This window comes from Neomonachus schauinslandi, chromosome 1 (assembly GCF_002201575.2).
Source record: "Neomonachus schauinslandi chromosome 1, ASM220157v2, whole genome shotgun sequence".
NCBI lineage: Eukaryota > Metazoa > Chordata > Mammalia > Carnivora > Phocidae > Neomonachus > Neomonachus schauinslandi.
In genome coordinates this window covers 160084628-160099583 of record NC_058403.1, presented here as the reverse complement: position 1 = coordinate 160099583, position 14956 = coordinate 160084628, and the positions used below count along the sequence as shown (strand labels likewise).

General features: G+C 41.8%; 1 protein-coding gene and 1 pseudogene across 1 annotated transcript in view; one reads left to right on the top strand and one right to left on the bottom strand.

Moving 5' to 3' along the window:
• Positions 1 to 14956, bottom strand: part of C1H3orf20 (chromosome 1 C3orf20 homolog) — a 79350-nt gene that overhangs the window by 47121 nt on the left and 17273 nt on the right. The window contains exons 4-7 of the mRNA XM_021695267.1: positions 14488 to 14623; positions 13157 to 13444; positions 3684 to 3833; positions 2795 to 2915 (exon numbers count right to left, since the gene is read on the bottom strand). Of these exons, the coding sequence (XP_021550942.1) occupies positions 2795 to 2915; positions 3684 to 3833; positions 13157 to 13444; positions 14488 to 14623 (695 nt within the window). The remainder of the gene's footprint in view (positions 1 to 2794; positions 2916 to 3683; positions 3834 to 13156; positions 13445 to 14487; positions 14624 to 14956) is intronic.
• LOC110584883 lies at positions 7433 to 8383 on the top strand (annotated as a pseudogene).

Sequence of the window (14956 nt, the reverse complement as noted above, 5' to 3'; positions counted from 1 at the left end):
GGTCGTGCTCTCTCTCTCTTGAAAATTAAAAGAAAAAGAAAGAACAGAGTCTCAGAGACCTTTGGGACAATATTGAAAGCTCTAAAATACATGTAATTGGAGTCTCAGGGGAAAAGGGGAGAGATTGAGCACATTTTTCCCTAAAACATTGACAGAAGACTTTCCAAATTTGGTGAAGGACATGAATTTACAAATTCAAGAAGCTCAGGAAACCCCCAACAGAACAAAGACAACCATACCTAAACACATCATAGTCAAACTTAGAAAATCAGGTTAAAGAGAAAATCTTAAAAGCAGCTAGAAAAATGAACAATGATTTGAATAAATACAGAATTCTCATCATAAACTTTGGAGGACATACACAGTGGAACAGTATTTTTAAATTGCTGGAAGGAAAAAAAAAAACCAGTCAACCCAGAATTCCATACTCAGCAAAGATATCCTTTCATAAAGACATTTTTAACATGAAAGCAAACAGAATTTGTTGTCAGCAGATCTGCACTTCAAGAAATTCTAAAGGAACTTCTTCAGACTGAAGAGAAATGATGGGAAACTGGAGGGAAACTTAGATTTTCAGAGAGGAATGAAAAACACTGGAAATGTAGATATTTGGGTGACAACAAACTGGCCACTGCAGCCTACAAAACAACAAGCAAGTTCCTCAGCCTGACATCCAACACATCTCACCTCTACCTCACAGCGTATACACCTCCTGCCCCCCTTTCTTTCACAAGAAGCACCTGTGAACTTTTAAAGATGACACACTAAGTCTCAAATCCAAGCCTTTACAGATGCTATTCCTTCTACCCAGAATGCTCTCCCTTCCCTCTTCTATCTACATGAATCATATGCACCCACATTCCTGAGGCAACTCAAGGGTCATTTTGTACTCCAGGCCGCTCCTGACTACACCAGTCCCTGTTGTGCACTTCTGTATGCAGCTCCAGGGGATAGGACAATGAACTGAACTATGTTACCCAAACACTTTAGTGATGTCAAAGCAACTTCCCTGCCATTATTTTATTTAATTCCCACAAAAGCAGTGTGAGGCAGGGCTGGTCTGGTGATCCACTCTGTATTGATTAGACAATCAAGACTCAGGAGCTGAGTGATTTTCACACAGCTTCAAAGCCAGAGTCTGGCTAGCTGGCACTATATAAGGCTTCTCAGGCTCTCATTCCATTCTGTCCACTTGGTCACACTGACACATAATATATGGTGCCTGCATGCAATCAATTTATAATCTTCATGGACTATAAACTTCATACAGCTACAAAAAGTTTAATATTAAGACAACAACTCAATACACTCCTAGACTGACAATCTCTGACCTGGCCAAACATCAGAATTGATTGTCAAAAATACAGAAATCTAGCACTTATAACAGACCACCTGAATCAGAATCTCTCTGAGGCTGTGTCTGGTGATCTGCATTTTTTAAGGTTCCACAGGATTCTTATATGCAACCAGAGCATGACTAATTATCATATGAGTAACCCAGACTGTGGGTACTGTGAGAAGAGAGAACTGGATGTGGACTACAGTGCCAGGATGGAGAAGAAGCATGAGCTGGGCTGTGAAGGAGGGGAAATTTGGATTGGCAGAGACAGGAGGGAGCACATTTCAGGCCAAGGGGATAGGAAGGGTGAGATATGTTCAAGGGATTGAATGTTTCTGAGCAGAGGTGTGATCTATAGGAATTCAGATATAGGGATGAAAATCCAGTGGCCAATGCAGAGGATGAATAGGACAGGTATGAGACAGACGATTAGGGGTAGGGTACCTGAGCCCTGCCACACACTCTAAGAGTACTTCCGTCCATAACCCTTACCCTGGGGCTCTTAATACCACCTTGAGTGGATTTTGTGTTCTGTGATCTTTCTCTGAATCCCTATGAATTTGTCCCTCTCTAATTGCCCTTAATCTTCTCTATCTTGTGTCACTCTCCTGGACTTTGGGTTTCCTTGAAGGGCATTGCTTATCTTTCTACCCCCTAGATCAGTGATTCTCAATCAAGGGCAACTCTTCCCCCCCCCCCCCCCCCCCAGGGACATCTGACAATGTCTGGGGATATTTTCAGTTGTCACAGCTTGGGGAGAGGTTACTTCTGGTATCTGGTGGGATGCTGCTAAATATCCTACAATGCATAGTTATAACAAAGAATTATCCATCCCAAAGTGTCTTTTCTGCCAAGGATGAGAAACTTTGCCTTAAATAAAGTAACAAGCACATTTAGTTACTTTATTAACTTTATCATTATTAATATTAGTAATTCCACACTAATTTATTATTTAATAAATCTTTGATGAGTGGCTGTCTGAACAATCAAATGAATAATAAAAAAGAGTTTGTCTGCCAGCCACCTTTGACTTACAGGTTTTTTATTTCATGACATAGTAAAGTTATACAAACAGAAACTGGGCAGACCAACATAGAATTACAATTCTTATTGCCATGTATAGGCATTAAAAATAAAGCTATCAACTACTATAATGGTTCCTTCTAAAGTGAAAGGCATTTAAACCATCAAAATGTAGTAATATTAACAATAAAAATAAAATAGGACAGATATTACTAGGAAAGGTCAGTACAGCAGCCAACAGTTGTTGTAGGCTGGAGAAAAGTTAACCTCAGCCAGCTCCCGACCCCTGCTCACCAACTGGGGAATGGCTGAATGAGACTATAAAGCTCCTAAGGGCAAGGCACTTGTCTTACAGGTATCCCTCTGACTCTTAATGCTGGGCAGCCCAAGGAAGGTTGCTGAAGCCACCCCACCTGTGCTGTCCATGCCCACCTTATATTCCAGGGAAAGCAAAGTCTCTGTCTTGGAAGTCCAGCTCCATTTGTGGACTACGTAGCCCTTGTAGTCATTGGCGGTCCCACCTTCCTCATCCAAGACCAGGACGTATGGGCAACTAGGAGAAATACAGAGGTGAGAAGTTGATGTCAAGCAACTGAAGGAAGCCCTCATCACTACAGGGTATAGGCAGGCAGGGCTCTGAGACACTGTCCTAGACTAGAAGAACCATGAAGGCCAGTGGGCAGCCTCACTTCTTCTGCCTAATCTGGTCTGATGCCTCTTCATCTGTTGATGCTACAGGAATGTCAGTCAGAAAGGGCAGGTTTGAGAGAGATAATAGAGGCTCAGGCCAAACCCAGGAGGGAAGAAATGAAACGTGAGCCCAAAAGTCTGGGCATACAAGATCTCAGGCACCAAAATGGCAACAGGAACATCTATAACACAAGAGTAAGTCATTCCTTCTGAAAACAGTTCTTATGAAATTGAATTTTGGCTGACAAGAATATGTGCCTCTCTTAAAAACCCCCATGGAAGTGGTACCCATGGCCTCTCCCTCACTTACTTGTGGTATAAAACATTCTTCTCCACTAAGTAATTCTTCCATGAATCAAGCCAATAATCCAGATCTTAGTGCTCTGGGGGTACAAGTGGAGCAGGACTTGGGGAATTGCCCTTCTCTTTTGCTATGACATGGATCTAGCAAGCAAGGTCAGGCCTCAAAATACCTATGTCCCTGCAGGCCCCACTTTAGCCCTGCCTCACTGCCTTCCCAGACCTCTGGACACTGATGGCTCCTCCTTTTCCCATGGACTACCACCTCATTGTCTCCCTTTGTCACCACCAGAAACATTCCATGGGGCCAGGATTTCCCCAAACCACTCACCAGGCCTTCACGTTGTAGTAAACACAGCCCTGTCCATCAGCATTGAACAGAGCCAGAAAGAAGCTGGGTGTGTCATTAAAGAGGCAAGTGATGGCTCTCCCTCTGCAGCACGTGGGGATCTGACACATGGCGATGTTCCCAGAGGGATAGCTGGCAGAAATGGTCAAGGAGAACTAACAGAAAACTCTCCAGGTTTTGCTTTCAGGTGCTCCATGGAAAGTATCATGTCAAAATGATAGCTATTTGGTGCATCATTTCCAGTCTTCAAAGACCCTCCCTGCACTTTGCATAATTAACAATAATTATGGAACACAACCATGCCCTGTGTGCCTTCCTGTATCTTCTTCCTATTCCTCACAACCACCCTGTGGTAGGTAGCATTATCTCCATCTCACAGATGAGTAGGTGTTCCTGGGATATGGGACTTTTAGTGCTAAAGCCAGGAAAATCTCAGGCAAACCGGGACAAATTGGCCATCCTACAGATGAGGAATCCAAGGTGCAAAGAAATGATCATCCTACATGACAACACAAGGAAGTGGCAGAACCAGGACCTGAACTGTGAAGTATATTTCTAATGCTGTCAGGCTGCCTCCCTTTATGATCAGTCTAGGAGAGCAGGCAACGTCTCCCTGCTCATTTCCTACTAGGTGATCCCAAGAAGCACTGGTCCCAGCTTAAAGGAACATGGTGTGGGCAGCTACTGCAGGAATTTCAGTAGTACCCCAGACAGAAGAGTTTCAGTGGTTGGCACTGGGGCTCAACTGCTTTCAAATGCTTTCCTACCAATGGGGGAAAAAGAAACAAACAGATAGGAATCATAAATAGTAACAAATAGAAATTCTAGAGCTGAATAGTACAATAATTGGAATGAAAAAATCATTAGATGGGTTTAGCAGCAGATTGGAGCAGAAGAGTCAGTGACCTCAAAGATGGATCAATTAGAGTTATCTAGTCTGAGGAGCACAAAGAAAAAAGAATGAAGAAAAATTAATGGAGCCTAAGATACCTATGGCAGGCCATCAAGCATACAGACATATCCATAACAGGAGTCTCAGAAGGACAGGAGAGAGAGAAGAGGGGAAGAAAGAATATTTGAAGAAATAATGACTAAAAGTGCCACAAATTTGATGAGAGACATGACTGTACACACTCAAGAAGCTTAATAAACTCCAAGGAGAATAAATGCAAAGAGAGCCACACTGAGACATATTATTATCAAACTGCCAAAAGACAAAGACAAAGAGAGAATCTTGAAAGCAGCAAGAGAAAAGAGACTCATTGCGTACACGGGATCCTTAATAAGGATAAGGACAATTTCTTATCACAAACCATGGAGGCCAGAAGGCACTGGGATGAAATATTTAAAGAGCAAAAAAAAAAAAAAAAAAAAAAAGCTATCAACTAAGAATTCTATATTGAGCAAAACTATCCTACAAAAATAGAGATGAAATTAAGACTTTCTAGATAAATAAAAGTTGAGGGGGTTCACCACTAGTCGACCTGCCCTACAAGAAATGCTAGGAGTACTTCAGGCTGATGTGAAAGGATACTAGATAGTAACTCAAAGCAATACAAGGAAAAAAAATACCAGTAAAGGTAACTATATAAGTAAATAGAAAACCAGTATTATTGTATTTTTGGTTTATAATTTCTCTTTTTTCCCCGCCTAAGTTGAAAGACAAAGGCACAAAACACTAATTGCAAATCTATGTTAATGGCACACAATGCATATATAAAGATGTAATTTCCGATAACAACGTAGAGGAGGAAGGGTGAGCTGTTTAGCAGCAGAGTTTTGTGTACTATTAAGCCTAAGCTGGTATTAGTTGAAACTTGTTTGTTGTCAATTGTAATACTCAAATGTATTAGTTTCTTGGGATTTCCATGATATCCAGACCACAGACTTGATAACCTGAATAACAGAAATTTATTCTCTCACAGTTCTGGAGGTTAGAAATCCAAAATCAAGGTGTTGACAGGGCCCAGCTTGTGGGGGTTCTAGAGAAGAATCCTTCCTTGCCTCTCCCTAGTTTCTGGTGGTTGCTAGGAATCTTTGGCATTACTTGGTTTATGGATGCACCATTCTAATCTCTGCCTCAGTCATCACATGGCCTTCTTCCCCCTTTGTGTGTTTCTGGTTTCTCGTCATTGGATTGGGCTCCACCCTAAGCCAATATGACTTAATCTTAATTAATTATATTTGCCAAGACCCTACTTCCAAATATGAACACATTTTGAGGTTCTAGGTGAATATAAATTTTGAGGAGACACTGTTCAACCCATTATACCAGGGTAACCACTAAAAAATAACTAAAAAATATGGAATAAAGAAAATGAGAAGGAATAAAAATGGCATACGACAAAAAAAAAATCAGTTCAACACAAAAGAAGGTAATAATATAGGAACTCAAGAACAAAAAAAGATAAGACATATAGAAAATGAATAGTAAAGTGACAGAATCAAGCCCTTCCATATCAGCAGTTACATTAAATAAAAATGGATTAAATTCTGCAACAAAAAGGCAGAGTTTGACAGAACAGTTTTTTTTTTTTTTTAAAGATCCAGCTATATGCTGTCTACAAAGAAGCTTACTTTAGATCCAAAGACACAACTAGGTTGAAAGTCAGATGATGGAAAAAAGATATTGCATGTAACTATTCCATGCAAATTCCATGCAAAAAGACAGCAAAGGTGGTTATACTGATATCAGAGACAACAGACTTTAAAAATTTTTACAAGAAACAAAGAAGAACATTATATATTGAGAAAATGGTCAATACCTCAAGAAGATACACCAATTATAGACATATACACACCTAACAACAGAGCCCCAAAACATATGAAGCAAAAATTTATAGGATTAAAAAAAGAAATAGTTCTACAATAGAAGTTGGGAGACTTCACTACCTTACTTTTAATCATGGATAGAACAACTACACAGAAGATCAATAGAGAAAATAGAGAATTTGAACAATACTATAAACCAACTAGACCTAACAGAACACTCCACCCAACAGTAGCAGAGTACACATTCTTTTTGAGTCCACAGGACCATTCTCTGGTAGAGACAATATGTTAGGCCACAAAACAAGTCTCAATAAATTTTAAAAGATTGGAATCTTAGAAAGTACCTTCTCTGACAACAGAATGAAACAAGAAATCAATGGCAGAAGGAAATTTGGAAAATTCTCAGATAGGTGCAAATTAAACAATACACCTTTAAACAACCAATGGATAGAGAAGCAATCAAAAGGGAAATTAGAAAATAGTTGAAGGTGTGAAAACAAAAATACAATATATCAAAACTTATGGGATAAGGCACAGGAATGAGGTCAGAGTGCAGAGTCCAAGGGAGAAGCCACAGAGGCCAGGATGGCTGCTGACATCTGGCCTGGGTCAGTGAGGAGCCCTGGGGATCTGGCCCAGTCTGGTGCTTGCACCTACAGTCAGGGCAGACCTGGCAGGTTTTCTATCAGGTGTTCTACTGTAATAATGCTGGAGTTAGGAAGTCTCCATTTCTTTGCTCCAAACCAGAAGACTTTGTTCCCTGCATACAGAGTAGGAGTAATGTTGGTTAGAAACTGGCTGGTGTTTAAAACTGAAGATTGTCATGACTGTTTAACATAAGCTCTATTCTGAAGTAAAACTAATTGTCTTGGGAATACCAAGTCAGTTTCATCCTGAGCGCTCAAAAATCATCCCCACAGGAACACAAATACTGGTAACCCAAATTTGCTTTTGGAACCATGAAAACTTTGCTCATTTTTGACTTTGACAATACAGTCATAGATGACAATAGTGACACCTGGATTGTACAGTGCACTCCAGAGAAAAAGCTTCTACAAAATTCTTATGAAAAAGGATTTGGGGCAGAATTTATGGGCAGAATCTTTAAGTATTTGGAAGATGCAGGTGTAAGAGAAGATGAAGTGAAAAGAGCAGTGACATCAATACCTTTATCTCTAAGGATGGTGGAACAAGGATAGAACAAGAAAGAACAAGGATAAATTTGACTGCATCAATATTTCAGATTCAAATTCAGTCTCCATAGATTGGGTTTTAGGAGCTACTAGTTTTCATGATGTGTTTGATAAAGTGTTTACAAATCCAGCAGCTTTTGATAGCAATGATCATCTCACCGTGAAAAATTATCATGCTCACTCTTGCAATAGGTACCCAGAGAATCTTTGCAAAAATGTAGTTTTGGTAGAATCTGTAGATTCAGTTACAACAGTTACAACTTATAGATTATACACAAATTGTTTATATAAGTGATGGTGGAAATGATGTCTGTCCAGTAACTTTTTATTTTTTTTTATTTTTTTTTTTTTAAAGATTTTATTTATTTATTTGACAGAGAAAGACACAGCGAGAGAGGGAACACAAACGGGGAGTGGGAGAGGGAGAAGCAGACTCCCCGCGGAGCAGGGAGCCCGATGCGGGACTCGATCCCGGGACTCCAGGATCATGACCTGAGCCGAAGGCAGTCGCCCAACCACTGAGCCACCCAGGCGCCCCTGTCCAGTAACTTTTTAAAAGAAGAATGATGTTGCCATGCCATGGAAAGGATATACTTTATAGAAAACTCTTTTCATAAAATGTCTCAAAATCTTGAACCTATGGAATAATCTTCTATTGTAGTTTGGTCTTCAGATGTTGAAATAATTTCTCATTTACAATTTCTAATAAAGGAGTAATATGCCAACAACAACAACAAAGTCATGGGACAATGTGAAAGCAGCTCAGGAAGAAATTTATAGCTATAAATAAAACATTAAAAGAGAAGAAAGATCTCAAATCAATAACCATAATTTCCACCTTAAGGAACTAGAAAAAGAAGAGCAAACTAAAGTTAAAGCTAGCAGAAGAGAGGCAATAATAAAGATTATAAGAAAGAGAAATAGAATAGAGAACAGAAAAACACTAGAAAGAACCAACAAAACCAAAAGTAGTTTCTTTGAAAAGAGCAACAAAAAATTGAGAAACCTTTAGCTAGACTGACTCAGAAAAAAAGGAAAATTCAAATTCCTAAAATCAGAAAGTGGAGACTTTACTACTGACTTCACAGAAATTTTAAAAATATATATATCATAAGAGATGTATATCAACAATTGTATATCTACAAGTGAGATAGTCTAGTTGAAAAAAAAATTCCTAGAAACATGCAAAGGGAAGTTGCAGGATACAAGATCAACACACAGAAATCAGTTGTCCCTCATGAACATGGGATGTCTTTCCATTTATCTCAGTCTTCTTTAATTTATCTCAACAGTATTTTGTAGTTTTCGGTGTACAAGTCTGACACCTCCTTGGTTAAATTTATTCCAAAGTATTTTATTCTTTTTTTTTTTTTTAAAGATTTTATTTATTTGACAGAGAGAGACACAGCGAGAGAGGGATCACAAGCAGGGGGAGTGGGAGAGGGAGAAGCAGGCTCCCCGCAGAGCAGGGAGCCCGATGCGGGGCTCAATCCCAGGACCCTGGGATCATGACCTGAGCCGAAGGCAGAGACGCTTAACGACTGAGCCACCCAGGCGCCCTGTATTTTATTCTTTTTGATGCTATTGTAAATGACATCATTTCCTTTTGTTCATTGCTTTTTTATGTTACTGCTGTTCATACAACATTTCAGATCATTTATTGCTAGTATTCATGGATTGGAAGACTTAATCTTGTTCATGGCAAAATGCCCCACAGTGACCTACAGTTTCAATGCAATTCATATCAAAATTTCATCATTCTTTTTTGCAAAAACAGAAAATTTGATTTTAAAAATAATACAGACTTGCACAGGACCCCAAATAACCAAAATAATCTTGAAAAAAGAACAAAGTTGAAAGAGTCAAACTTCCTAATTTCAACATTTCACTACAAAGCTACAATAATCAAAACACTATGGCACTGACATACAGATGAATGGAATAGAATTGAGGGTCTAAAAATAAACTCACATATCAATGATTAACTGATCTTCAACACGGTGCCAAGACCATTCAAAGGTGAAAGAATAGCCTCAAGAAATAGAGGTGGGATAACTGGGTATCACATGAGAAAGGATGGAGTTGGATCTCACACCATATGCAAAAATCAACTGAAAATGGATCAAAGACCTAAATGTAAGATCTATAACTATAAAACTCTTAGAAGACAATATAGGCATAAGAATGGTTTCTTAGATATGAAACCCAAAGCACAAGGAACAAAAAGAAAAAAAAAAAGAAAAATTGGACTCCATAAAAATTGAAAACTTCTATACATCAAAGGATACTATCAAGAGAATGAAAAAACACCCCACAGGATAGAAAAAAAATTTGCAAATAATTTATCTGATAAAGATCTAGTATCTATAATATATAAATAATTCTTGCAACTCATTAAGTAATGGACAATCAAATAAATGGGCAAAGGACTTGAATACACATTTCTACAAAGAAGATATACCAGGAAAGCACATGAAGATGCTTGAAATCATTAGTTATTAGGAAAACCATTCAAAACCACAATGAGATATTACTTTACATCCACTAGAATGGCTGAATTTAAAAATGGGAAAATATCAAGTGTAGTCAAGAATGTGGAGAATCTGGAACTCTCACACATTGTGGGTGGGAATATAAAATGGTAGAGCCACTGGGGAAAACATTTTGGAGGACCCTCAATAAGTTAAACATAGAATTACCATATGACCTGGTAATTCCACTCCTACGTATAGACCCAAAAGAATTGAAAACAGGTGTGCAAACAAAACTTATAAGAATGTGCATAGCAGCATTATTCACAATAGCCAAATGGTGGGAAAAACCTAATGTCCATAAACAAATGAATGGATTAGAAAAAAGTGGAACATCCATAAAATAGAATATTATTCAGCCACAAAAAGGAAATTCTGAGATGTGCTATAATATGTATAACCCTTGAAAACATTATGCTCAGTGAAAGAAGCCAGATACAAAAGGCCACATATTGTAGGATTTATAAGATGTCCAGAAGAGGGGGTGCCTGGGTGGCTCAGTAGTTAAGCGTCTGCCTTCAGCTCAGGTCATGATCCCAGAGTCCTGGGATCGAGCCCCACATCAGGCTTCCTGCTGAGCAGGAAGCCTGCTTCTCCCTCTCCTACTCCCCCTGCGTGTTTTTCCTCTCTTGCTGTGTCTCTCTCTGTCAAATAAATAAACAAAAAATCTTTAAAAAAAAAAGATGTCCAGAAGAGGCAAATCAAAAAATCAGATTGGTGGTTGCCAGGGCTAGGGTAGGGGAAACAGAAAGTGACTGCTGAATGGGCATAGGATTTTCTTTTGGGGTGATGAAAAATTTGTGGAACTTGAGACAAGTGATGGAAGCATCACTGTAAATGCACTAACTGCCACTACATTGTATATATTAAAAGGATTTAATTTCTATTATGTGAATTTCACCCCAATAAAAAAAGGAGGCACTGATGTATATCACAATGTGGATGAACCTTGAAAACATAATGGTGAGTGAAAGAAGCCAGATACAAAAGGCCACACGCTGCATGATCCCATTTATATGAACTATCTGGAACAGGCAAATGCAAAGAGGCAAAAAGCAGGTTAGTGGTTGACGGGAACTGTGGGGGAGGGGGAAATGGGGAGCGTCTGCTTAACAGACATGGGGTTTGCTTTCAGGGTGATGAAAAAGTGATGAAAAAGTTACAGAACTAGATTGTGGAGATGGCTGCACAGCATTGTGAATGTTGTTCAATTATACACTTTAAAATGGTTAAAATGAGAAATTTTATGTGATGTACATTTTTCCATATTAAAAAAAAATGTGTACCTCACAGAGTATTTCTGAGTGCTCCACCAATTCCTAAAGGAACAGTGCTGAGCACAGTGATTAGGTTTGTTTTTAATGTGATGAGTCTGTGCATAGGAAAAAACGCTTTGAGGGATGTTTGATGGGATAATCAGCAGTTGTGGGAAGACATCCGGGAGATGCTGACAATGAAGGGAATGAAACACAAATGAAATGCATACTGGGATGGTTCTGGAGTCTGGTGCAAAGAGCAAACCAATCAGGGCTAGCAGCTTTCTGGCACTTCAGGGGCAGATAGGCCATTTCTACCTGAGAGCTTTGCCCAGCCATCTTCATGAGGCCGGAAGTAACTGCTGAGCCCAGAAAATGTCTTCCAAACATTTTTCTCTGCTTACAAGGGATCCAACAGCTACACATGAGCTTTGGCCATTGGAACACAGTAACACAGAATTTCTCCTTCAAGATCACTGGGTCCAACTTCTTCCGCTTATAATGAAGGCAGGTAAGGCCGAGAAAAATGAAGTGAACTGTGCAGGGTACCAAGAACTAGGCCTAGAACCTAGCCTCCTGGGACTCGCAAAGAGGAAATGCATTGATGGCCAGGATGTGGTCACTGCGTGTGAGTCAAGCATGCCAGTAGCAGGGCCTGCAGGTTTGGGGTTGTCCCACCCAGGGGGACCTTGGGATTCTGGGACAGGGGAGAGAATGAAAGCTGTGTTCTAGCCCACCCGCTCTGGTCCTGCTGATAGCAACAGAATTCACAGACACAGCTTCTCGAGCTCAGGGAGATGATCCTACTCAAGGCAATGAAGAATCAGAAAAGGGGTAAGGGAGAGCCCATGATCCCCAGCAAGCAGCAGTTACCCTGGAAGGAGTTTGCTGTGTTCAATATCACAGGGCTCCCTGGAAGCAGGGCCGAACGGAGTGTGATGAATGGATTCATTTACGGTCAGAGAAACAATAGGACTCCTTTGACAAGGCGCTTAAATTCTGAATTCCCAGTTCAGTTGGAGAGGAGGCCAAATGAAGTGAGGGGGGGCTACTGCTGGGCAGCCTATTTGACAGTTCAGAGGTGTGGGACACTGAGTACCCAGTGGTTTTATTATTAAACAAGGCCCCCTTCCATCCCCCTCTCCTGCTCTCTGCCGCAGGAAACAATCCTGGAAGGCATAACAATTGTGCCAGGAGGAGGGCCCTAAATAGAGGTGAAGCGGCCCTGAATCCAGGCCTGGCTCTGCCACCAAATTCCTTTTGTGACACTGAAGTGAGTGACACCATCCATTACTACAAGGAAGGGACAGGGATGTCTGGCTTAGTGGCTCCTCTTTGATGTCTTATCCGACTCAGACTGCAGAACCTGGAATAAGTGCTTCACCCTCTCTGGCCTCAGAGCCTTGCTGCCAAATGGGCTGGGCATCTGGTCCAGCTCTGCTGCCCGTTGGGGAGTGGGTGACAGGACCCCTGCAAGGAACACAGGTGTCCAAGGTGACTTCCTGATGCATTGCTTCCCACCCAGGCCTTCTCCAAAGGGAACCCTCTCTGACCTGGACAAATGCCTAATATCCTGGACAATCTGTCACCAGGCTTCTCCGGTCAGTGGAAAAGCCAAAGTAAATACTTAGGTTTATTTAAGCCTGGGTATTTTCTGGGGCTGAGTGGCTGGGGAGAAGGGACAGCAGTAAATAAAAGGATACTACACAAAGGAGGACCCATCATAGAAGGCGTAATGGAACTTGATGATCTTCTTGGATACCTTCCACTCCTGAGAATGCCGGACGAAGTGAGGATGGTGGTGGGCGGGGGGCTGGTGAACGGTGGAAGTGGAAGTCTGAGCACCTGGAGGGTTAGGGTGGTGGGAGCTTGGGCTCTGAGCGTCCCCTTTCGGGGCTGACATTAGATGAGAGGGCACCTTTGCCCTGTAGTTGCGAAAGATCAGGGGGCAGGAGAAATTCCTCCCTTTCCACAAGGCCCTTTCGGCTTCTCTGCAGGGAAGGAGACCAACATATCTTCTAAGAAGTCACTTGGCTCTTAGTCACCAGGGACACTCTCTCTAGAGCCCCAGCCCAGTTCCCAAGACTCCCATCCCATTTCCCTGTCCCCAGACTCCCTCTGCCCACCCCATTCCCCCTTGCCCTTAAAGCCAGGAATTTTAGGAAGAACTGGGAAGGTCCCAGTACCCCTCTGAAACTAGTCCTTTCCTAACTTCCATCTTCAGCAATGGGGTGAGGACCCACGGAGTGGGACTGAGTACAGAAGTGGGACATGGTGGGGGGAGCTGGAAGCTCTGCTCACTCCCCACTCCTGAGGTTACAAGGAAAGACCTTCCTTCCAGAATATCACAGTAAGGGGCAAGCTGGGCGGCTTCCCTCCTCCCGTGTTCTGTAGCTGCATTAATAGCTCAGGGGAGCCCAAGACTTATGCCTTAAATGGGGCTAGGTTTTAAATCCTTTATGGCCCATGGTCTGAGTCTTTGGAGAAATACAGACTAACTTACTAGGACTCGTGGGACCCAGAATCATAGATACCATTAATCACCCATGTCAATGGTTTGTTTTTGCTCTGAAAGGATTTTTGCTGCTGCTATTGTTATAGGAAGACATCTGACAAATTATGTTAAGAAATAAATAGTCAGAGCACAAAGCCTTAAAAGTGTAAGGAGCCCTGCAAAGGGTGAGGAGGCAAAGATCAGTGCCCTGGTGTCAGGTCCACCAAACTGTGGGACCTCTGGCAATGGCTTACCCATCTGCTTGGGCTGCCTCAGTTTCCTCATCCGCAAAATGGGCCTACCCCCTCTTCCTCATCAGGTTGTAGTAAGGACTGAAAAGGACTGTGAGTCGGGAGAGACTGGGGATGGGAGCACGTGTGAGGGATGGCCATGACCCCTGTCACTGTCGTTGGGGGCACTGGGTAGCCAGCACTTCCTGGCACCACTCCGACACTTCTGTGAATTCCCCTTCATGCACACACAGGTAGCTGGTGGCCATACCCAATTCTCGCATCTGCCCCCAACCACTGAGGCACTCACATATGGCGACACATCTCCTGCAGCTTCTCCCGGGCCTCAGGGCAGGGGTCACTGAACTCTACACTGTCGGAGGCAGAGATTCCGGCTCCTCGTTGGAAGGACGGCATGGTTATGTCTTCTACGTTTTTTGATTTGCCTGTGGTTGGAGAGGAAGAGGTTAGGGAGGAGTTTTAGAGAATGGTTTCTTAAGACTCATGTGGAGATGAGGTGGCAGGGAGAGCAGGAGAGCAGCATCTTCTGACGGTCAAAATAATTGGGGGCATCATTCATGGTTCCCAGGGACAAGAGTCCCTGGCAGGTCACTTGTAACACAGAGATGACGCTCTGCAAGTCAACTAAGCATGCATAAGGAACAGATGTGTGCAGAGTGACAAACCCAGCCGGGTTTCCCCAGGATGGTCCGCATATGTGACTGTCATAGATGCTGAAGGGATTCCCTTCTCACACTTCTGAATAAAGATAAAGTCTC